At 38.0% G+C, this 25,429-nt stretch overlaps 1 protein-coding gene across 5 annotated transcripts in view; it reads left to right on the forward strand.

The window, feature by feature from the left end:
• Positions 1 to 19,731, forward strand: part of Slc7a11 (solute carrier family 7 member 11) — an 80,691-nt gene extending 60,960 nt beyond the window's left edge. For 3 of the 5 annotated variants that reach the window (XM_027394927.2, XM_027394925.2, XM_027394926.2), the window contains 5 exons: positions 393 to 496; positions 1,253 to 1,349; positions 3,214 to 3,363; positions 4,703 to 4,880; positions 11,726 to 19,731. In XM_027394927.2, the coding sequence (XP_027250728.1) occupies positions 393 to 496; positions 1,253 to 1,349; positions 3,214 to 3,363; positions 4,703 to 4,880; positions 11,726 to 11,790 (594 nt within the window). In that variant the 3' untranslated portion in view covers positions 11,791 to 19,731. The remainder of the gene's footprint in view (positions 1 to 392; positions 497 to 1,252; positions 1,350 to 3,213; positions 3,364 to 4,702; positions 4,881 to 11,725) is intronic. The other 2 variants (XR_004772197.1, XM_035452058.1) reach the window with 2 other exon arrangements.
• The last annotated feature ends 5,698 nt before the right edge of the window (positions 19,732 to 25,429 follow it).

Here is a 25,429-nt window from a genome sequence, read left to right on the forward strand (position 1 = left end):
AGGAGGCTTTCTGGGCTAAAGGGCAGGTATTGTGCAGAACCATCTCTGTCTCTAAAAGTAGAATTCCCGAATTGAGCCTCTTCCTCTGATCAGAGCCAGAGACGTTATACATCATAGCTGATAAAGATTCAGTAAATGGATCGTTGCTTTGAGGAGAGAGAGGAGGCGACTGTTTAGACCTTTGTCCACAGGTCCGAGACAAGCAATGCCATGGTACCCGCTTCTGATGATTGTCTGTGGAGTCAGTTTGACCCTAACCAAAAAGCAGGATTATAAAACATTCACGTAGCACCAGGCTAATAGAAAGTCAAAGAGCAAGTTTGGCCTAAATTGTTTCATTTTATTCCACTTTCTGGGAAAGCATTAATTTGCTTCGTTCTTTCTTTCCCCAGACCTTCTCCGAGCGGCTGCTGGGAAATTTCTCATTAGCAGTCCCGATCTTTGTTGCCCTCTCCTGCTTCGGCTCCATGAACGGTGGCGTGTTCGCTGTCTCCAGGTGAGCGAGTTCATGTATTTTCAGAAACACATTTCTGTTTTAGAGATTGGATGTGATAAGGATAACTTTTAAAGAGAAAAGCAATAGTGCTTCCGAACCTGTTGTTTTTAAAGGGATATGCAAGTTTGTAGCAGATACAAGTGAAGCATGTTTGATTCTGTCCAGTAGAGGGCGCTGCGTGTCTACACATAGCTCACTCTGAGCATTTTTTAGAGTCTGTCTACAGAGTCTAATAACAGCTTTTATTTCTGGCGATAAAGTCTTTTGTTTTCCTGAAGGTGCCACGAAAAAGAGTAAAGTAGAAAGCAGAAATAACCACTCCGCAATCTGTAACCCTTTTGCTTTGTTTGATGGTACGAAAATCTCTTTTGTTTCCTTATGTTACAATCTAAATCAGATAGATATGAATGCCACATGCATGTACATGTGTGTGCAAAACACGTGTGCTAGATTGGATTGACACTAGCAATCTAGAACTGACTTTGCCAACAGCTCTTCGTTTGTAGGAAAAGCTCTACTCAGTGAGATGCTGCCATGCTTTTCCTCAAAGCATAAAAGGGTATGCCCCAGGTATTGTACGTCTTAAAATGAGACTTAGGATGAAATCTGCCCTTTGTCTGCAAATGACCAGCTAAGAATGCCAACATGTTGAGTGTGAGAAAGATGCATACATATTGCATTGGGGGTTTCAGCATATTACCTCTTTGAATGATTGATTCTATATAGTCAACACCTCCCATGTTTTTCTCCCACCAGGTTATTTTATGTTGCCTCCCGAGAAGGGCACCTTCCAGAAATCCTCTCCATGATTCATGTCCACAAGCACACTCCTCTGCCAGCTGTTATTGTTTTGGTAATGCACATTAACACGTATATTTAGACTGAGCCTCACAAAGCCTTTAGCAAAAGAGGGAATGGGAACAGGCATCTTAATTCAGCACTCAGTTGGTGCTCAGTGTAACTCAGGTGGTATCATGTTTGTAAGGCCAGAGATTTTGCCCTGGCTTCCTGTGACTCTGTGTTTCTGATGTGTATGGGATGCCCTGGGTATGCTTCATCTCACTTCTCTTTCACCTTGGAAAAAATTTGCAAGCTTTATAATGGGAAGTGAGGGATGTGGCTTCTTTCCTTGGCAGAGGAAAGGAAAGAAGGGGAAAACCGTAAGGACACAGTCTCACCTACTGACCAGAGCTCAGCTAAAAGCAGACTGTGCAGGCATTACCCGTTGTCTCCTCCTGGACCCGTCATAATGAAACACACACAACAGAATAAAAGCGTAGATGAAACACTAAGCAGTGAAATGGTTCTCTGATTGTAACTGAGACCTGTGAGAGTCAACCTTACAGAGAAGAAAGGGAAAGCCCACATGTAAATTGAAGCTGTGGAATTCTCTATGCCGGGAACAATATTTGTGAAATGTGGGATACAAAAGACTGTAAAAGGTGTAAGAGCCCTCAAATACCCATTGGCAATGCTATAGTCATTTTTATTTTAGTAACATTTTTTTTCTCAACTGGAATGTGCTGTCGAGAGTGCCCTAGGAAGCACTGAACACTTTTTTCTTCTCTGTGCATTTAATTTGTTTCAGAATGTCTCCCTGAAATTTCTTTTTAAAGTGTGCACACACTCAGGGAGGAATCTAGAGGCTAATGTCACTTGTGGCAACAGGATGTATTATTCCATGAAGAGGGCTTTCATTGAAGCCTCTGCTATCAGTCGAGCCATCCTTGGCTGTTTCACTGCAGAGGATTACTGGCCTACTCTCTAGGCTTCCTTCTTTCCTGGTCTTGAGGGTCACATGCAGTTAGCACAAGGGGAGAGTTGACCTGGAGCAGGAAAAGGTCAATGTTTTGCATTCAGTAACCAAAACATTCACCTCCACGTAGTTGTTTCCCGTGTATGGATCCCTAGAGCATCTCAGAAATCACCTCAGAGCATCCTTTAAGTTTTCTAGTGGAGTCCGCATTTAATATTTATGATGGGAACTTACTAATAATTGATTCTACATTGATCTTGAATGACTGAATGTCTTTTTTTCTCTTTTTATTCTTTGGAAACACATTGTCTAGAGTAAGGTGAAGCTTGTATACTGTGCTAGCCTTGACAGCTTGAGAACCTGAGTTTAGTCCCCCCAGAACCACATTTTTAAAATTGCTGGCATAGTGGCTTGTGTTCATAATCCCAGTGCTGGGGAGGCAGAGACAGGGAGATCCCTGGAGATCACTGGCCTGCCAGCCACCCTAGCCTATCTGGCCAGTTCTAGGCCAATGAGAGACCCCCATCTCACAGGGTAGTTACTTGAGGAATGACAGGCTGAGAACAATAGCCAAGTTTGTCCTCTGGCCTCCACATGCATTTATAAACATACCTGCATTTATGTACATGCATATAGATGAACACACATGTACACAAAACCTAAACAGCAACAGAAAATACTTTTGCTCCTTGTCAGTGAAAAGAAAGGAACTGACAAAGTAACAAAACAGCAGATTCACATAAAGTTCCAACTGAAACTGGGGTGATGACAGCACCCTCCAGCTGAGGCTTAGTTGCAGAACACAATATGGAAAAGAAGTTTGTGGAATCTAGGTTTCCATCAGGATGGTGACTTCTGTTATAAATAACCATTGGAAGGACACTTATAATGTTGTTGCTTGGAATTGCCGCCTCCTTCTCAGTTCTGGGCACTTACTTTGTCTCCTCTCCTCCACTGCCAGCATCCTTTGACGATGATAATGCTCTTCTCCGGAGATCTCTACAGTCTTCTGAATTTCCTCAGTTTTGCCAGGTGGCTTTTTATGGGGCTGGCAGTTGCTGGGTTGATTTATCTTCGATACAAACGTCCAGATATGCATCGTCCTTTCAAGGTAACCTCAACCATCTTGATGGGTTTACATAAATCTCTCTCTTAATACCTAGACCTCTTTTTGTCAGAACCTGGTGATGGGGAGGTTGGGGTGGGGTGGGGTCCTTCAGTGTAAAATATTTAACTCTTGCAGGAAGCACTTGCTAATATGCTTTGCTTACGGAAAGTATATGTATTTTGAAGTATGATATAGTGAACTCATCACAGATTTTTAACTGTTTAGAACAGTTAGTGTTAAGAGGTTTTTCATTGGGTTTTCATGCATGGCATTGTGTGTTCAGAGGGTGGGATACTCCTGTCTGTCTTCAGAACCAGTTGTTGACACAGCTGGGCTGTGAAAGAAAGTACTTCATTAGTTGTAACTGGGAAGGGGTGCTGCTTTACAGATTAGTAAGTGTTTTAACTTGTTAACCTTGTAGTAGAGCAGCTTCCCCCATATACTCTAAAGCAATGGTTCTCAACCTGGGGAACCTGGAGGCCGACTGACCTTTCACATGGGTCTCCTAAGACAGTCGGAAAACTCTGATAATTACATTACGAGTCATAACAGTAGCAAAATTACAGTTATGAAGTAGCAACGAAGAAACCTTATGGTTTGGGTCACCATAACGTGAGGAACTGTATAAAAGGGTCTCAGCATTGGGAAGGTTGAGAACCACTGAACTAAAAAATATGAAATAACAAAGGAAGAGCTTGCTTGTTGCCAAGCAGGACACCCATTTACCGTAACCACCATTTTCCTGTGGGAGGGCAAGAGAGCAGTCTTGTCATCTTCTTAGCCCCAGCTGTCCATGGGTCAGTGCTTGCTTTTAAGACATAGCACTGATAATGCTGCCAGCCATGTTACCAGGATCTGTTTCTAATTGCATTCATCGCCACATGCTTGCAGCATCTTTATTAGCTGTTGACTAGGAGTTGGCCTGTTTTATTCCCATCAGGTCAGAGTGTGAGTCTCAACAGGAAATCAATATTCACAGGGAGGTGTTAACATGGAGCATGGCCACTGGTGCTCTTGACTCCTTGTGAAAATGGGTTCTAATCATAATTATCAAACCACCAATCTTTTAAGATGACAACTGTAAATTATAAGGATACACTGCTAGTTAAAGAATTTGAATAGATGATCCACTAGCAAACACCTTTTCCTAGCCTGAGACTTAGTTCAAACATTCTAAACCAAGTTAAAGTTAAGAAACCACACCTAATATATGCTCTGTGCTGCTTGGAGAGGTTTTGCTGCTTAAATGAGTTGGGGCCTACTGGCTGGTAATGTAACTAATGCCCTCCATCCCTGGTCTCTTGAGCTTTATGTGAAGCTGTTTCTTTTGGCTGTGTTCCAGGTGCCTCTGTTCATCCCAGCATTGTTTTCCTTCACCTGCCTCTTCATGGTTGTCCTCTCCCTTTATTCAGACCCATTTAGCACCGGGGTCGGCTTCCTTATTACATTGACTGGAGTCCCTGCATATTATCTCTTCATTGTATGGGACAAGAAACCCAAGTGGTTCAGACAATTGTCAGGTAAGATGTTTAAGCATCTTGGACCCATCAAGAGACTATGTTATAGGAAACCCATAAAAGTGCACACATCCAATATGCAAACTCTTAAAGTTTAAAGCTACATGAGGTACAATTGTTATTAAAGTGAATTACAGCGTTTTAATTGCCGCTCCAAGGAGAAAGACAGGCAGGTCATTCAGAGTGCAGCCCCTATTGAATCCTGTTGGGTATTTAATTTGGGTGGTTGTAATCATGGACATTTTAGAGAATAACTTCTTTAGGCAGAGGGTTTTTTTTTTCAGAACTGTAAACAGCCTCAACTCCTCTTTTAAATCCCCTAGTGATACAATGATTGCTTTCCTGGGTTGAGTGAAGTCTAGTGCTCAATGATGTGAGATTTCTTGGTGAGTGAGATGGGTACCTTCAAATGTCTTAAACATCATGGCTACAATACTACCTTGTTAGGAAAAGGGAGCTGCAGAGGGTACTGGTAACAGCAAAAACCGTGAAGAGAATAACAGCTTTCATTTCTTGTTTAGTTTCTACATGCTTGCATGTGTGTGACCACTGTCAGTCCTAACAACCATCTGAAGTCATTGCCCCTATTATGTAGATATTGAGTTATGTCACCAGAGAATTCATGTCACTCTTACAAGTCATGTGGATGTAAGTAAAAGAGCAAGGGCTCAAACTCAGACGGTTGCCTTTGATGAAGCAATGCCTGCTACTGAGTATGGAGGAGAGAAGGTTGAGGCTGAAGACAGAGAACAGGACATGGGTGGTTTCTTCAGTGATAGTGATGAGGACATTAGCAGGACCAAGAGGAAGTTAAAAGCACTAAGGAGGAAAAGCTGGCTCAACTGGTAGTCAGTTAAGACGTGGAGGAGAAAATGCACAAGATCAACTGGCCAGAAGGGTGCTTTGGAAGAGCCTTGGGTTTAGGGGAGCTTGTGATCCCTTTCCCTGCTTCAGGCTCTCAGATCAATCACCAAGGACCCATGTCCAAGATTCTGTTTCCACCAGGTAAGGAAGCCAGGGCTCAGCAAGAGGGAGAATTTAGAAACAAGAATACAGAATCTTAAGCCTTACAGCCAGAATTTGAACTCTCATTTGCTGGACATCAATACCCACTGTGTTAGAATTTCATCACTATGACAAAATATAAGATCAGGAACAATTTAGAGGAAGAAAAACTTAGTTGGGCTCATGGCTTCAAAAGTTTCAGTCCACGTGCCTTCATGGTTTGTTGCCCTTTTCCGTTCTGGGACACTTCAGTCCTGGGACTGGCTTCATTCTGCTCTGATGGTGATGGTTCTATTGCTTCTAGAGGCCAGGGAGCACCTGATGAGGTGAAGCTACAGGTGGGATGCAGAGGACTCCATAGAACAAGAGACTAAGGTTAAAAAATACCTTTTTAAATGCAGTCCTCAGTCATATAATTGTTCCAAACAAACCCAGTTTCAAGTGACAAATTCAGCTAAATACCCATCAATGGATTAATCCCCGTGACCCTTGACACAGGAAAGGCACATTAGGGTAAATAAAATTTTCCTCATTTAAGTTGTTTTAAGTTTTGTGATACTGACATTGGTTAAGTCACATTAAATATATTTTCAAAACCAGAAATGCTGTTGTTTATATGTTCGGTGAGTTTAGAATACAAATTCCTTTTTTGTTTGTTTTCTATTTGGTCTTAATTTACTTAGTTTACCATGGCTAATCTTAAAAGTCAAAGGGAGGACAGGAATTTGAAGCTCTACATCTATGAAATCCCAACAATATGGTCACCTGAATAAGAACTGCAGAATGACAACACAGGGTGACATGCCAAAGTGATAGAGGAAATCTCACAAGGCCCCATCCACAGATGAAGAGCAACAGGCAAACAGTGACTGACCAGAGAGGGAGGATTGGTCTTCTCCCAGGCCAAGCCCCAATCCCAGGTGGCCATCCCAGCCCTATACACATCTACAAACCATCAATACACAATGGACTCAGCATGTTAACATACATGTGTATATAAAAAGAACAATTAAATAAATCATAAATTTAAAAGAGAATTGTGACATGGTAGGAGTTGGTGGTTAGAGAGGGAGAAATAATGTAAATACAATACTCATATATGAAGTTCCCAAAAATATAAAAACCCAAACTAGAAGTCTAGTGATTGATGGGAAATTTTTCAACAAGGGAGTGTTGGTACAAAATAACAAGAAAAACATTTATTTCTCTACTCTCTAATATATTCCAAGAATACATTCAGAAACCAGCCATTTTAAAGTATTGTCATGACTCCTTACCAACTGAATTGGCATTTGGCTACTTCAGATTTTCTACCACTCTTTCTATTCCGATTTAACTTTCTAGCTGGCAACACTATTCTGGAAAGAAATGCTGCTATGTAAATTAGGATTTCAAGGCTAAGGGAAATACGCTGATTCCCAGAGTACTTGTATAGTTCTGTATCCTGCAAAGCTGTATTTATTTTTCTGTAGGACATATTTAGTTAGGTTTTCTCTATTGGAGACACTGGACTATAGATCTGAAGGGAGACAAGTTCTGTTAAAATATTTAGGATTAGTGTCACTTGGCTTCTTGCTACAGTTGAGGATTGAGCTGGGAGACTGAAGTACACAAAGAGACCTTGAGCACGAAAGAAAGTCCAACCCCTAGAAGAAAGAGCCAGCAGCCTTTGAGAGGAAGAGAACATGGAGTGAAGAAAGGGCAAGTTCGCCATTTTGTCCCACCTAGAAGGTTTTCTGTCCTTCCCTGCTCAGTCAGCCAGTTCTAGCTGGTCTCTCTACCGCAGGTGTGCTAGCAGCCACTCGGTCAGTTTAGATGCATCATTTTCATACATGATTTTTCTTTGTTGCCATTCTGCTCCTGTCATTTTGGAGTTCTTGCTATTTTTTTTTCTGCCTCTAATATTGTTTTGAACATCTCCAAGGCCACTGAAGTTAGTGTCAGTCATTTGTGAAATGAACGGCGGTGGAGGAGACCCACAATGGTGGTTCGGTTCTCGGGGATGCTCTGACTTTTTGCCAGGAACACAGCCGTTCTACTTTAAACTGTAATCATCACTGCAAATCTTTATCTTTATAGACACCTTGAAAGGAAGTAGGAAAAAACAACAGTCCTCTGTAATTCTGTTTGATTTTCCTCTTAGGCAGCGTTCTTGTAGTAAAATAAAGAAAATTTATAATATTTATTGCTGTAGTGGCAAGTATTTTTGTAGCCGTTGGCCAAAACAAAATACACAGACTCGAAGCAAGAGCCTCTTGCAGCAGTACTAGACCCTTCCTCTAAAGACATACTTTCTGTTAGAGAGAAAACTGCATGTGAGCTTGGAGGCAGGAGAGCCTTGCTTGAAGCAATTTGTGCAGTCGTTTGATATCATGTTGCTTTGCTTGGTAAATTGTCTAGATTTTATGTTATGCTTTTTTATCTGATTACATGTGAATGGATTAACCCTGGGAAAATGTGACAGTCTAACAAAATGCACCTGGTCAGGACTATCTCCAGAAATTGCAACCAGACATCATTCAGAAACTGGTACAAGGCTAGTTGGCACAGATAGCCAGGGAATGTTTCTAGCTTCTTAGCCCAAGGATGTGAGATTTCTAGAGATTTGATGAATACCTCTGGCCACAGGATGCCAGTATTGAACCACTTTTTAGGTTATAGCATTTCCAGAGCTAGAATGAAGCATTCTCTTAAGGGGGTGGTCAGATATGCAGAAAGCTTTCTCCCTGTCTGGAAGACAGCAGTTAATTCTACTGCTTGGATGTTTATATGATTTATTTATCTACAGAAAGGCAAACTTCCCAGGGAAGGAAAAGGGAGGCAGGTTCTACCCCGATGTGTACAGATACACAGAGGTACTAGTACAGCCCTGGTAACCCAGGCCAGGGCTAATGACAGCCATTGAACTTGGTAGCCTCTAGCTATCCATTCAACCTGATCACAGCTGAGAGCCAGTGGGCTGCCTAACACCTGGCCCCTCTTGCTCAGGTAGAGATAGGGAGGCAGGTATATTTAAACAAAATCTTTGATTGTAAAAACAAGCAAACAACAAAACCCAATGTGGCTGACATGAGCCGAAAGCCTACAATCTGTCTTTGTGGACAGCAGGCTTGCAACTCCAGAGCTTAAAAGCATGTGTTGCCCAAAGTGTATCAAGATAGCTTTATCTGGGACAGACCATTGAAAGCTGGTTAATGCCTTTGCAGATTTTCCCAAAAGATTAGAGTGCACCTTTTTCATTCATTAAGTTTGCCTGTATTTCTTAGGGGCTCAGAAGATTCTCCACATAATAAATATTATGCATATGAAAGCTTTTAAAAACCCTTCTTAAGAAAACATACTATGATTTTTAATATAAGTGCTGGGGCAGAGTGGCTTGGCACTGCTTCCCAAGCTCACTCAATCTTGGCTGCTACTCCCCTATGGATACCAGGTGTGATGGGGTGAGTGAGATTTTGCCAAGTCAGTTGTTATTCCAGTTTATTTCAGGAATAGCAAGGGAACATGAAAAAATAAAACTGAAACCACACCATGGCATTGCTTTAAGTCCTGTAGGTTGTAATTATGGAAAACTCCAGCTGTAGGTCATTGGCTCACCTTTGTTTAGAGAGGCAGTAATATTATTATTGTAGGGCCACTAATCTTATCGTGAGTGTGAATAGAATATATGGCACTCCAAAGCCAAATGTTCTGCAGTGTTTTTAGAAGCTCCCTTGCCTCCACTGAACACCCTGTGCCAGACCCAGTGTTGTAGGACAGACAGCCTAGAAGGAAAAGTTGGGGAACCAATGAGTACCTGAGGCCAATGCCAATCTGTTTACTGAACACTCAACCATTATACAAATTATGCCACTCCCAGAATCCAAAAGGGAGAATTTAGAAATGCCAGGGGGGATAGTCAGCAGGGCTGAGGAGGCAGAACCTTATGATTTGGGCCTCTGCCTAGCCCTGCTGAAAGAAGAATACAAGCTGCGCTTTCAGAAGGACACATGCAAACATGGGCATCCCAGCTGCTTCCATGGCTCTGGAATGGTTGTAAGTTCCCACACCAGCAAGAGATCTAAGAAGGCAACAGTTGGAAACTCACATTATTGGAAGGTACTAGGAAAAGCTTTGCTGTCAGGTTTGGAGGACCAGGGATGAGTGAGAAGACAAGGATGTAGAGATTAACTTGGGGAGCTAAGCAGGGATGTGTTGAAACACGTACTTGAGGCCATGTTTCTTTAACTCCATTGATTTTCTTTACAACTCTTGTTTTTCTTTTACCTTGTAGCCTACTATCATATGGCTTGGCTCCTTGTCTGCCTGGAAAAGACACTTTCCCCATACTGTTGACAGATAATTTTTCCATAAGCCTAGTTTAATAGGATAATTCTGTAAATATGGCGTTTGATTGTTGCTCTCATGGCAGAGTGGACTGTTAAAAAATACAATTTATTTAAGAATTATATAAGGTTTAATTAATTTGAAAATACTATACATAAACCCTTTACAATAAACACAGGATTAAAAAATAATAATGTGCCCAGAAAACTTCCTTAGGGACTATGACTATATTTGTTACTTTTCTTTGTGCTGTGACAACATACTTGAGAAGAGGCAACTTAAGGGAGGAGGGGTTGCTCTGGCTCACAGTTTGAGTGACTACAGCCCATCATAGCAGAAAAGGCAAGACTGCAATGGTTTGTGAGTGGCTGATCACACTGTCTGCAGTGAGGGGGCAGAAACCATGTAACAACCTATAGAAGTAAGGCTGGGTTATAGAGTCTCCATGTCAGCCCTCACATTCTTCAGTGAAGCTGCACCCCTTAAACTTTTCACAGTTTTCCTAAACAGTACCAATGGATGGGAACTAGTGTTCAAATACATGAGCCTCTGGGGGACATTTAGCATTGAAACCACAAAAATCAGAGAACAAAAGGTGAAAACAGCTTTTTACAATATTGTTTGAAAGGCCTGTTAGAATAATGAGTCATTGGAAAGGAGAAAGAATACCTGGGCAAGAGATTATTTGCTTCTGAATCCTTTAAGAGGACAGAGCCTGGGGTTTCCAAGATTGGGGGGCTTCTGAAGATGTTCTATGGGGGTTGGTGACAATAACTAAGAAAGAATGTACCTGAAATCATCACCACAGAGCTTGGCACTCTAGGGCAGTGGGTAAAAAGTGTCCTTAGATGTAATACAACTCAGGTATTTTTATATTTTAGTGTCTGTTACAGTGACCTCTTGCTGGGTTAAGCCTTCAGCTTCTAAATTGGAGACTAATGATTAAAATTGGAGCAAATTTGGAATTGTGGACGATGCTTAATGTAACTTGTCTAAGGATCAGACCTTAATGACCCAGATAAATCCAAGGTTCTCAATCTATTTATGAGATAAACAAGGCCTTGATAAACATGGTAATTTGCTCAACAATACTACAAATTAGACACTGGAAATAATACTCTTCTCCTGACTGTCCTGAGAAATTGGTTATCATCTCCTATGTGAAAAAAGAACAAACCCATTTTGAGCTGAACATGAAGCATATTTGTAAACATCTATTTGTATCTTGGTCCCATTGTCTCAAAATATTTTCAGCCTCCTGGTTCATAAATAAGTGTTCTTATTTGAATACAAAATATTAATATATTCTTACTGAGGAAGCATCATGGGAAGTTGTAGAAGTGACAAGTAAATTAATTGAGCCTGATAAGATTGTAATGAAGTAAATAATTCTTGAAAGTGCACTACAAAGAAGGTGGCTGTGCACTCTCAGTATTCATCCCCAAATAATTCACATTTTGCTATTTTTATGCCGTTTTGATTTTCATGCATTTTAATCTTTCCTTATCTCTTTGTAGAGAGAATAACCAGAACATTACAGATTATACTAGAAGTTGTACCAGAAGACTCTAAAGAATTATGAACTTCATGAATCGAAATCTTGGCCATCTGCCCAGGACTGAGATACAAAATGGATCTTTATTTCAAGAAAACACAGCTTTGGTGATGGACTAGAGGAACCAGTTATTTCTATTCATATCTTCTAGTGTATTCAAACTAATTTCTGAGCAGTTTACTGGTAACTCAGTGTATTTATAGAAAGCTAATATGCAAATCACACAGTGAGGCAAGCTCAGTTCTTGAGTCTGGTGCTTACCCATTGAGGTAAGAGAAAAAGACAAAGGGCATTGGCAACTGGGATATGATTCTCTGCAACATTTCTTATAGTGACTGAGAACCTTCAAATGGAAGACCAAAGGGTTTTCTGTATATAGGGCATCTGTAAACATAGCTTTACCTACTGGGGCATCTATACTGTGAAAAGAGTTTTCTACTTTTCTGAAAAAAAGAAGTCATTATTGTGGCAAAGGGGCCAGAAATAACTTTATCTCACATAGACCTTGGATTGTTTTCCTTTAGTGACCAACATGGCTGTCACTTATCTTTCAATGAGTTATACTCAGAGCATCAGAACAAAAGATGGGGTAGTAGTGTGTGTGTGTGTGTGTGTGTGTGTGTGTGTGTGTGTGTGTGTGTGTAGGTTGAGATTGAACTCAGGGCTTTGCAAAAGCCAGGCAAGCACTCTACCATTGAGCTACATCCTCAAACCTTAATGTTCTTGATTGCTTTAAAGAAGCATTTCTTTTTTTTTTCTTTGTTGTTGTTTTCATTAGTTCAAATTAGGCACAAGCTTGTTTCACATGCCAATCCCTTCTCCCTCTCCCTCCCATCATCCCCACATCTCCTCCCCCACCCCTGACCTACCCCCCACCCCATCTACCCTCCACTCCCCAGGCAGGGTAGGGTCTTGAGGCTATTATTTATGAGGCAATCCTAGGAACTGAGTTTGAATAAAAATCATGGAGAATTTGTTAGGTTAAATATGATTTCACTTATTGTTGGGAGGTTTGGTGTTTGGAATGTCACTTTGTTTTCATCCTGGTTCCTTAGTTCTGGAAAATGTGTACTTTTTGGTATGACATCCATTGATGAGCTGCCTCTTCGGAAATTTTAATCTCTACAATACAATATGAACCTGGGAGAAATTGCCCAGGAAACTCTAAATATGGAGTTTTATCTCTATAACCACATTCATATACAGTGTTAGTAATTCTAATCACTTTTCCTTTTACTTTGTGGCTATTTTTACATGGTGATGATTTCTGACAATGTGTACATTCCCTTTACAGTTCTGCTAAAATATGTCTCTGAATAAAACTATCTGGATCAATTAGGAAAAGCACAGATTTACATAAAAACTATGGAAGAAATGTCACTGCTTAGTAAGATGTTCAACTGATCTCTTAAAACATTTCTACTTATAAATCTAGGCTTTTCCAATCATTTCTTCACTTTAGTTACAATTCAACTTGCAAAAGAGGTAATTGCGAACAAACCTATTAGAAGGGGAGTCTTCAGTATGTGTGTTCAGCTGGATGATGCAGGGTCAGAGTTAGAGAACACTGGACAATTTTTAATGGGGATTAATGTAATGATGGGATTTTTAAACTCTTATTTCTAACATCCAAAGATTAAATGCTCAGCATGGCCACAGTAAGTTTCATCCCTTACATTCTGACCACTTAAAAATGAGACATTTAAAAATTATCCAAATTAACAAAACCATTGAGTTCATAGTCAATTGCCCAAAGTACAAATGATGATTTTAATCCAGAACAGTTCACCAATCCAGGTTTTTAAAGCCCCAATGACATTTAATATATACCCAAAGTTGACTTTTTTTTTCAAAAGGCTAAACAAGTGTTTATTTTCCTAAGTGAACTTGTAACAATTCCTTCTGTTTTTCCTAACATGGGCTTTCCAAACCTTTTGTATGGTTTCTAGAACCAAAATAGTATTGCTTTGTTGCCATCTATATCTAGCAGATGTTGCTGGAGGTACATATTTTTATATTGTTATTTTTACACCAGACCCATAAGATTTAACATGGAGGAGTCTTCTTAGCTATGAGATGGAGTAAAGCCATGGAGAGGGTCCTGCGAGTCTTGGTTCTTCCTGAGACTAATGTGCTCTTGGGCTGGTTGGTCTCATAGCAATATCTATTTGTCTTTCCTTGTGTGAGCTAGTCAGGGTACACTTTATCATCCCTCCTCTCTTTACAAAGATTCTTTTTGTAGTATTAAATTTATAATGCCATTGTAATACATTTTAAACAAGCATAAAAAAATCAGTATTTCTTTAAAATACCGTCCATGGAGTTGCATTTTGTCTTATTTTGAAGTTATATTCTAAAAGAACACATTTCTTTAATCATGGAATTCATGTTCATAATTGTTTTATTGAGAACTTGTAAAACAGACTTTTTATTTAGAAATTCTCCTGCACACTTGTAATATATAGTTTTATACAAAGTAAAATTTTCTCATATTTTAGGATAATGTGTGTATATACACATTAGTGTTAGTGTGTTAGTGTTTGTGCTGGTGTACATATTTGAATGTTTATATAAAATTATGATTTGATTACTATAACCCAAAGCTGGATGCAGCCTGAACAGCTTAAGATATACAGTACTCTATTTTGAAATATTCTCTGTTTAGTATATAAAGCCTTGAACATGGAATTTTTAAAGCATGTTGATTTCTAAATTTTAGGTGCAATTTTATTCTCCTCACATAATTATATTTCCACTGATTGACATTCTAACAGTGCTATTTTGTCTCTTTTGAAGCATTCAATTCTCCCCTTTGACTTCAAGTGGCTCTTATAAATGGTGGGTTTGCTTAGCTTCAGGAAGACCACCATTTGTCTTTCTTCAGGCGATTGGCCATGTGTCCTAGCAAACATGGCTGCGCCCACTTCCACTTGTAAGATCACAGGTGTATACCCACAATCTGCATGTGTGTTTGGCTTCCCTGCCCCGCCTAGCTCTGTGGGTGCAGGGTCCGGCCAGTTGACAGAGTTTTGATCCCAGTGCTCTGCAGTCTCAATAACACTAAAGTATGCATTTAGAAACATTTTTTAATTTTTCAGTTTGCCTTATGTGTCTGCTTAAATTGTTTCCTCAACTGCCATTGGAACAACAACAGATGGTTTTCATGAAGACAATTGTGTAGCAGAAGTCCTCACAAGCTGGTATTAGCCTTTGGCAAACTTACTGTTTTCTCTCAATTTACAGGTGAATGGGATGCAAAGAAAGCAAGCATCTCTCACTTTTGTGGATGTCTTGTAACTGAGGTGTGAAAAGACAACTCAGGGACAGGATAAGAGGAGATTTCAGGGTGCCTGTGATTAGCAGTAACCATGGTTCACTGTCCTACAACAAAGTCAGAGAAACATCAAAGCTTATCTGTTGAATGTAAATGAGTACCCTGAGAAGCTAATTAAGCAGGAGCTTTGGTGTCTCCAGTACACCCAAGCTTCTTCCAAGGTCCCAGTGCTACTTTAGGAAGATTGTGATTTTTAAAAAGGAAGACCCAGAATTTGGGCTGGAGAATTTGGGCTTGGCTTCTGGGAACATTTACTGCTCCTGCAGAGGACCTGAGTTCAATTCCCATCTATGGTGACTCACAACCATGGGTGACTGCAGTTCCAGAGGATTCAATACCCTCTTCTGACATCCAATACCCTCTTCTGCTATTCCTTGCGTACTTGGTGTACAGATAAACATGCAGACAAAACACCCATATATTTAAAATAAAATAAATGTATGTAAAAATTTTAAAGACCAGGAAAATTGCATATATAATATACACTGTGGTATCCACATTTTTTTATGAATAAGATAGAAATTATTCTGAACCAAAGGTAAATAACCAGCATCTCCCTCATCACTTATAAACTTAGAAACTCTGGGAAATTGAATGTGCAAAATGGAAAGTTTTAGCTGTTCTGTACATTTTTAATTGGAATCTTAAATAGGAATAAAAGTTCTGAAAGGCCAGTTTAACCTCATGCCCTTTATCTGATTTGTGAACCTGCATTTAAAAACATGATTCAGGAAACAGTAAGAATATTTTAAAGAAAGTAATTTTCACTCTATGCCTATAAAATGAGTTTTCAGTTGACGACTTTATTTTTGATGGTATTATTTTTGTTGGTATAACAAAATTAATGTAAGAAAAATATTTTCCTTTTATTTGAATATTGAATACTAACAAATTATTAAAACATTAGAGGAAGTGAAAGGTTTTGAAGTTTAGCAAAATAGAGTATTCAAGTCTCTGAAATTTTAATATGGTGAGTCTTAGACCTTCAGACTTTAAGTGACAGTATCTAAATTATTCTTATTTGTCACACATGATGCTTCTGCTGGCCATAAGCAGATAACCTAAAATTAGAACTATTTATGTGACATGAATAGCCTGTGTTTTAAAAATTAAATATTTTATATAAAAATCATTCCTATTATTTTTCATTAAAATAGTCATAGAATATTGGTAAACCTATTTTAAAATATTTAAATGCTACATTAGTTGAAATGTACACATAAAGAATATTAGTGGCTTTCTCATAAGGTCTATGTGGTATGGAAGACAATGGTTTCCATTGTGTTTTGTTGTGAATAGTAGAAAAACCATGAATGAAGTTTTATTTGTAGCTCTTTTTCTTATTTTGGAAAGAAATAGATTTGAGATTCCAATGAAAATGACTCAAAAAAACTTGTTTTATTTGAATATCATTTGCTTTATAACAAGCCTTGTGTTGGTGCTGATTGAGTGCAGGATGGTGTTTTATGTCCCTAATCAATCAAGCCAGGAATTAAGTCATGCCATTGTGTAATGGCAAGAAGCTCATAGAAGATATAAATTAGAGAAGATAATGAGTCATCTGCATAGCTTCTGTTTACATTATATATGGGTAAAAGAATTACTGCCAGCATATGTAGTTTAGCTAAATTTTCCCATAAATAGTATTTCAAAAGTCTATCTCAAAATATTTAATAGTTGAAAGTGTGACCTCCAGGTAGGCCACCGATTGTTAATACTGTACTTTATAATAGGTGAGTTAACAGCCAATTTTTTATAAGCAATCCTTTATTTTTATCAAATTTTAAAATTATTTCTATCTAAAAATAAATGCTGATTTATGTCATGTATTAGTGCAAACCATATAGAAAGTTCACCATTTCTTTGTTTTATGAGACACTGCCCTTCTTTACCAACTCATGGCAATACTGTTAGTGTTACTTTTTCTTTCCTTTTCTAAAAACTATTTCTGTTTCATTTACATAAAGTAACAGTTCCATGTGTTTCAGTTTTTGAAACTATGCCTTCAAGATGATAACTATAGAAATATTCACTTCCCAAGATTTTCTTAGTGAAAAATCTGCCACTTTTATTTAATTTCTTGGGATTACCCCCTGCTTTTCCTTATTTCCACTTGACTGGAAATGTAGAGGGTGGTTTCAGCCTCCAAACAGCTGCCTGCTGTGTGTGTATTTAAGTCTGTTTGGATCAAAGGTACGTTTATAGTATCAATAACTGCCCACACATTTTATAGGTAATACTTCTAAAGAAATGGTGACTCATTAGGCGTCTGAGAGCCACGTGGATGGCTGCTGCCACTCAGCATTAAACACACTAGCTCACTTTAGCATACACGCTACTGATTTTTAAACTGAATTAATTGTTGTTTGAAAGACCTGCCTTGCTACATCCTTGTTACCTCTTGATGAAGCCAATAAAGGCAGTGTTGAAGGCCAGGGGTAGGAGAAGACTAAGGCTCAGTTACCTCTTTGCAGCAACAACTGTATTTTAATCTGTAGTGGTATTTTGCACAGCATCTTGTGGGAAAATGAGTTAGATCTTTCTGTGTTACAGCTCTAAGTGGATTTTGTGTGTTCTGACTAAAAGGCACAATTTGAAGGTAGACCTCACATGTCCTTACTAATGACCCTTAGTAACCACAGACTCAGAACAACAGTCATATATTCCAGGAGACAAGGCATTATGGGTTCCAGCTCCAAGGAATGAAGGGTCTTGTTTTAAGGAATTTACAAATTAATCTTTATTCTACTTACTAAATAATATAATCAAATATTATCTTCAAGTAGAAAAGTACTTTATAGAAATAAAACAAGAACCAACCACATTGTTTGCCATGGATGAATGTTTATAGCAACGAGAAATCGCTTCCTTTGCATTCTTATTATTTCAGATACTAGTCAACAGCACTTTTTATTACTCTGAAAGCAAAAAAAAATCCTGTATTATTAAACCTATATTTTCCTATATATATGTAGATATATGGTAGTGATTATTTGACAAACCATCAGAATTCTCTTATGATTCTGAGTTACTCACCCATCTTCTTGGAGAGACTTGCTAGCCAACCCTTGTCTCTGAGAATTTCATTACTGCTGCTGTAAAATCTGCAACTAAGTTATTAACTAGGTTCTTCTTGATATTATCCATGTTCAGAGGGTTTCACCTTTAAAAAGTTCCTACAATCAGTAGCAATAGCTTGTTTCAGAAGCTTGTGTACTTTGAATGCAGACATTGGCCCGGAATTCCTGTTTCTGTCCATGGGTTTTAGTACAATAGTAATGAGAGTCAACATGTGTTTTTCAACATGTGGGAATTTTCAGATATATTTTCTACCTGTGTCAAACAGGATGAAAAAATGAAGTTATGTCTCTCTAGTGCTGTGCTGGTTGCCTGTGGTTTTATACTAAACATATTCCAGAGAATGCACTATGACTGGCCTCTTGTGCTGGATGCTTGGAGAACTTAATTTGTCTTCTCTCTCTGATAAAACTCAATCCCTGAATTTCATAGTGCATAGTTTTTATCGTAGTGGGACTTACATGGTAGCCGTGCACTGGGAAGGGAAAGTTTTAGTTATTAATTCAGTATACTGTCGTTCTGCATGCCTCTTTATTTTAGTATATCTGGACTTACTTTGCTAAAATATGGGGTTATAAATTTTATCTAAATATTTTTTCATACTATCTTTTTCTTCTTTCATCAGGGAGTAGAGAAATTCTTATGTGTGTTGGTTTGTTCATATTAAGATATTAGACACTGTCGACAAATGTGTTTAACACCCCTTCCATTCTTCTGCAAACATCATCAAGTGGTTCTGGTGGAATAGCTTTAGTCTAGCAGTAGTCAGGGTAACAACTATAATTTGATCTGTGCTCCAGTTGTAATTTACAAGCACGCTAAGACCTATGTTGGATCTAGACTGTGTTTCTCATGGCCTTGGAGCACTGTCCACATGGCAGGAACATGGTAGCTTTGTTCTGGTGATATTAATACCAAATAAGAAGCATGCTGAGAAGACAGAATGGTGTCCTGTGTTCTTTGCACTCCTCATCTCTGGCAGAGTTCTTTACTCTGGCATTGTGATGATGAATCTTGGTGAAGGTGATGACTATAGTTTGCACAAACTTCACAAAATGCCTTATATTGAGTAGCAAATAAAGGGTACGATAGTTTTGCTACAAAATGCTGAATAATAAATTGTGAGCAGTGCAGAGGAACTATTTGTGGATCATGTGGTGTCTTTGAATTCCTTGGTGCTGGTGTTGTAACACGCGATATGTGAAATAAAGTGGGTTCCTCTACAGCTAAATGACTTCCCCCTAGGGAGAGCTGTGCTATAGCAAACTCATTGCTGAATGGTGTGTTCATAGGCTATTTGTATAAGTGGGAAAGCATGGGGAAAGGTATGCTGTCTGATGGAAATGCTTCTTGTCTGTCTTTTCATATGGAATGCATTTTGGTGCATTATGACGTCACTCCAATTCACAATATTGAATTATATTTCAGTTGTATTTGTGGAGCTGCCCACGTGTTATGCTTCTAGCTGCTTATATCTTTATATGTCTGTCTTATACATATTTTCACTTGAAAATAAGTGGACATTTAAATAAATATTTGATAGTTTACATATTAAACATGATGCTTTACTTACTTTTCGGTAATAAATACTGATTTAAACTGAAGTTTCTGTTTTTTATGATTGAATTTGTCTCACTGATTATGTGCATATGTTGAAGCTTCTCTTGACATTAATTTACACCTCATACCAAATCTGTTGTTATTTAGATAAGACACACATGGCCAAGATTAAACATCCTACTGTAGCCATCCCTTCGACCTTTAGGTCTTATGACTTAGTAAGAATAGTTTTGAACTCTATGACCTAGAGCCAAGATGAAGTGGAGCCATCTTTATTGGCCCCAACAATTCTCAGTGGTGTCAGATCCTATCCCTGCAACATCTTCATGGACCATGTTGGTCTGGCTTATGCTCTGACCTGATGTCTTGTTTTCTTATGTGGGACAAAGTCTTTTCATTTGTTAGCTTCATAAGAGAATTGTCTCTTGTTTCCATCTAATTCAAAATCACGTGTTTCACTAGAATAGTCTTGGTAAAACTGAAATCAGGTCACATTTTCAAAACAATTTCTCACTTGTTTGTTTCTGGAAAAAACCTTAAACTCCTTCATATAGAGTATAGAGTTTTCCATAGTGTGTAGAGATTTCTATAGTGTATAGGGTTTCCCATAATGTACATACCTTTCCACAAAATACAGGGTTTTCTATAGTGTATATGATTTTCTGTAGTGTGTAGGGCTTTCCATTGTGTTTAGGACCTTTCATAATACATCGTTTTTTTTTTTTTTTTCATAGTGTATGGGGTTTCCCATAGTGTGTAGGGTTTTCTGTAATGTGTAGGACTTTCCATAGTGTATAGGGCTTTCCATATTCTGTTTTTACTCCACCTCCAAAAGTCTCTGTTACCATATGAAATATCTTTTCAGAGTTTTCAATGAAGAATGAACTTCAGTATTACTGTTACTTAATGCAATCTCTTACAAGGAATTATATGTTAATTCCAAACACCCATATTCTTTTTCATACAAAGCAATCCTCTATTCAACATTGCACACTTAGTTAAAAAAATGGTCTCATCCAGAAGTCCTCAGGAAGTTGGTTTAGGACCTGGTTCCTGATCTTCATCATTTTGTGTGTCTCTCTTTAGAGCTCACTAAGCTACTGTAATTGATTGATTGGACACCTTTTCTCTGGCTGGATTTCCCCACTTTGTCTTTCATGGAATAAAGGAAGGCTTCATATTTTTCCATTGGAAACTACATTCCATTTATACTACATTATCTTACACAATTTTAAGTATAAAGCTCAATAAAATAGGTATGTTAATGAAATTTTTACTGGTAATTTTTTTCAAAAAATGTATGATTTTACAACTTATTAAAGATGAATGTAAACTTGCATGCTAATAAAGTAGACATGCTTATTTATATTTACATAAAGAATTTAATATTGCCTATGTATTTGATATTTCAGGATGTAGAATATCTTTCATGTTTTTCAGAGTTGGCTGACAGTTTGGTTTTTACAAATATCAATGCTGAGAATGCCATTTTACACAAATACATATGACTACAAGGTAGTCACTTTGGAAATTCTAGCTTAATCCCAAGCAGATAGTACTAATTTTTGAAAAATAAAAATTCAAGCCTACAATTTTAAAAATCAAACATTTAAATACAAAAGTTTAACCTTCCATAATGAAGCCATTATGTGTTGTGTATATAGTAAAAGCACTGCACTTCATAGCATAGAGCAATGGCTATTCTGAGCTGAATGTTTTCAGAAAGCAGTGGCTGCTGGTACATATCATGATGGAATGCCCAGTGCAAAGTGCATAAGTGTTCATAACCAAGGCTGCAGGGAAGTTGTGTTATACAGCATGGGGATACTGCCCAAACCACAATGCAATGGATTCATTGTGCATTTGATTTTGAATCTTTTCTTTTATAGTGTAATCAGAAAACTTTTACCAAATTTCCCTATAACCATCACATCTAGTTATGTCTCCTTATATGGAATTGCAACCACAGTTTAAGAAATTGAGGTGGAAAGCATAGGCAATACTGAATTGTGTTTATTTAATATATAAAAATAAAAACATTGTCAGCTGCTCCATTTAAGAATGCTTCAACATAAACAAACTGATAATGTGATATTTAAAAATTGAGATACTTAATTTCAAATCATTTGTTCATGTGAGTAGATGCAGAAAAGACCTTTTGTAAAACCCAACATCACTTCATGATAAAAAAAATCATGGAGATATGGAGATACTAGGTATAGAGACTATATTTCAGCTTAGCCAAAGTTGTTTGCAATAATCCTATAGCCAGCACTGGGTTAAGTGGAGAAAAATCTTAAAGCATTTCCACTAAGTTTAGGAAGAAGACAAGAATGTCCACCTTCTTCTTCTGTGCAGTAAAGTGCCTGAAGTATTGCCTATAGCACGTAGACAAGAGACAGAAATAAAAAGAATAAATAGGAAAAGAAGTAATGGTATCCATATGAAATGATATTATGATTCTGTCCACTTAAGTTTCCTGACAAAGACTCTTAAGAGTTGATAAATGCTTTTTATCAATGTAGACAAAGGTTACTCTGAGCCATAATCAGAGACATGAGTAGAAGAAAGGTATTTGTAGGGAAGAAGGCAGGTACACAGGCATGGTAGGGAGAAGAGGATGGGGGTTGAGAGTGGTCACTATGTATTTTGTACATGTATAAAATTGTCAAAGAGCAACCTAATTAATAAACAAAGCATGAATGGATTTTTGAAATGTACTCTTACAACTCTAAAGTTTTGTTTCTATGGTGACAATATGTATGAAATCTCTTATATTAAGAACAAAAACAATGGACTACTAAGAAGTTTGAGCTTTCTTCTCCCCTTCCCCCAATCCCCCCTCCCTCCCCTTTCTTTCTTCCCTTTGCCACTTTTCCTTTCCATCCCTCCTCCTCCCCCCACTCTCTTTTCTGGCTTTCCCTTCCACCTCCTCCTTTCCCCTCTCTATCCCCTTGCTTTCTTCTAGTTCCATTTCACTTTTCTTTTTCTCTTTTCTATTTTTTTCTTTCTGTAGATAAGAAGATACTGTCAGTCAAGAATATACTATGAATTTTTTCTGTGTATATAAATGTAGGGGTTATTTTTGGGTATCCTGTCCATGTATATAATAAAACACTATATATTTTAATCATAATAACTTGAAAAACATTATGGTCTGAAGTGTAGAACAGAAGAAAGCCTAAATTGTGGGTGATCAGACTTCATTCTGAAGATAAGAAGCTTTGTTAAGGGAAAACATTACTAAAGGAATCTAATAATTTTGTTACCTTCCAAATTTACAAAATTTTACATTTTAAAAATAAATGCAAACTATGTGATATTAGTCATGTGGGTGGGGTAATATGAGAGTGTTTAGTGTGTTCATGTTTGAAATCATCAAAAAAACCCAAATTTAATTAATAAGATGATGAAACCATGAATGAAGTTGTACAATGTTTTTATACATATTTAATGTTAAGTAATTCCTTGATGCTATAGCATCAGTGTGTTCTTACTTTAAAACAGGGATTCTTATTGAATGTGGGATTATTGAAGATCCATAACAGCCAGCATTCTGTTTGGGGACTCTTGGCAGTCTTTTTTTTCCTATTCATGTGGCCTGTAAAGTCAGACATCTTTTTTTCCATTTATTTATTTAGCTCATAAATAAAGTCATGCACAATTATGATACACAGTACAGTATGTTCACAATGGCATGGCTAAATTAAACCAATTAACATGTTATATCACACATATTCATCATTTTTGTTTTGAGAACACTTAAAGTATATTATCTCACAACTTTTAAAATATAGCGTATTGTTATCAACCATATTTATCATGCTCTTAGTAGACCTCAAGCCTTCACAGAGTCCATGCCTCTTGTCCAACTGCAGTTTTATATCCTTAAAGCAATCGTTTCCCCATTGTTAAAAGACCCACATTGAAGCCTAATAGTCACAGTTCTGCTCTCTGTTTCATAAGTTCATCATTTCTAGGTTACACATAAAATTGAAATTGTGTGACATTTGTCTTCCAGTGTGTCAATTTTTTTTGGCAAGCATATAACTTTATTACTTACTAAAGATGAAATCAAATTTGCATGCACAGGTGAGCACTCTCTGAAACACCTTGGATTCATCACATATTTGAGTTTCAATTAGCATATATATATATATATATATATATATATATATAGAGAGAGAGAGAGAGAGAGAGAGAGAGAGCAATAATGGCAATATGTTATGCATCAATAGCAGCAACAGCATTTCCAGGTTCTATAGTCATTTGAACAAAATTGTAGAGACATCCAGCACAGGATAGCCAAAACATCCCTATACAATAAAGGAACTTCTGGAGGCATCACCATCCCTGACTTCAAGCTCTATTACAGAGCTATAGTCCTGAAAACAGCTTGGTATTGGCACAAAAATAGACAGGTATGCCAGTGGAATAGAATTGAAAACCCTGATATTACCCTACACACCTATGAACACCTGATTTTTGACAAACAATCCAAATTTACACGATGGAACAAAGAGAACATCTTCAACAAATGGTGCTGGCATAACTGGTTGCAGACATGTAGAAGACTGCAGTTAGACCCAAGCCTATCGCCTTGCACAAAACTTAAGTCAAAATGGATCAAAGATCTCAACATAAATCCAACTACACTAAACCTATTAGAACACAAAGTGGGAAATACCCTTGAATTAATCGGTACAGGAAACTGCTTCCTGAACATTACACCAGTAGTACAGACACTGAGATCAACAATTGATAAATGGGACCTCCTGAAACTGAGAAGCTTCTGTAAGGCAAAGGACACAGTCAGCAAGATAAAATGGCAGCCCACATATTGGGAAAATATATTCACCAACCCCACATCTGACAGAGGGCTGATCTCCAAAATATACAATGAACTCAAGAAGCTAGTCCCCCAAACACCAAACAATCCAATTAAAATGTGGGCTACAGAACTAAATAGACAATTCTCAATAGAGGAATCTAAAATGGCTGAAAGACACATGAGAAAGTGCTCAACATCCTTAGTCATCAGGGAAATGCAAATCAAAACAACTCTGAGATACCATCTTACTCCTGTCAGAATGGCTAAAATCAAAAATACTAATGACAGTTTATGCTGGAGAGGATGCAGAGAAAGAGGAACACTCCTCCACTGCTGGTGGGAGTGCCAACTTGTACAGCCACTGTGGAAATCAGTATGGCGGACTCCTCAAGAAATTGGGAATGAGTCTACCACAAGATACAGCAATTCCACTCCTAGGCATATACCCAAAAGAAGCACAAACATATAACAAGGACATATGTTCAACCATGTTCATAGCAGGATTATTTGCAATAGCCAGAAACTGGAAGCAGCCTAGATGCCCCTCAACCGAAGAATGGATAGAGAAATTGTGGTACATTTACACTGGAGTACTACTTAGCAGAAAAAATCTTGGCAGTCTTTTGGATATGCTGTTTCAGGCTTCCAGAGTCTTCTGCAAGTGGACTTCATTTCATGATTTGGACTTGAATTGTAGGTTTCATCTAATGAATAAGGGCTTGAGCCGATTGTGTACGGGCAGGTGTTGGGTAAGTAAATGAACCCTTACTTTTGTTTCCACATCTTAACATTTCATTTTCAGGCTTGCTGGAACTCTGACTTTGAAGGTTGAACCTTCACAGCACTCTTATTGGTTCTTATGG

The sequence above is a fragment of the Cricetulus griseus genome, assembly GCF_003668045.3.
Source record: "Cricetulus griseus strain 17A/GY chromosome 1 unlocalized genomic scaffold, alternate assembly CriGri-PICRH-1.0 chr1_0, whole genome shotgun sequence".
In the NCBI taxonomy this organism is placed as follows: Eukaryota; Metazoa; Chordata; class Mammalia; order Rodentia; family Cricetidae; genus Cricetulus; species Cricetulus griseus.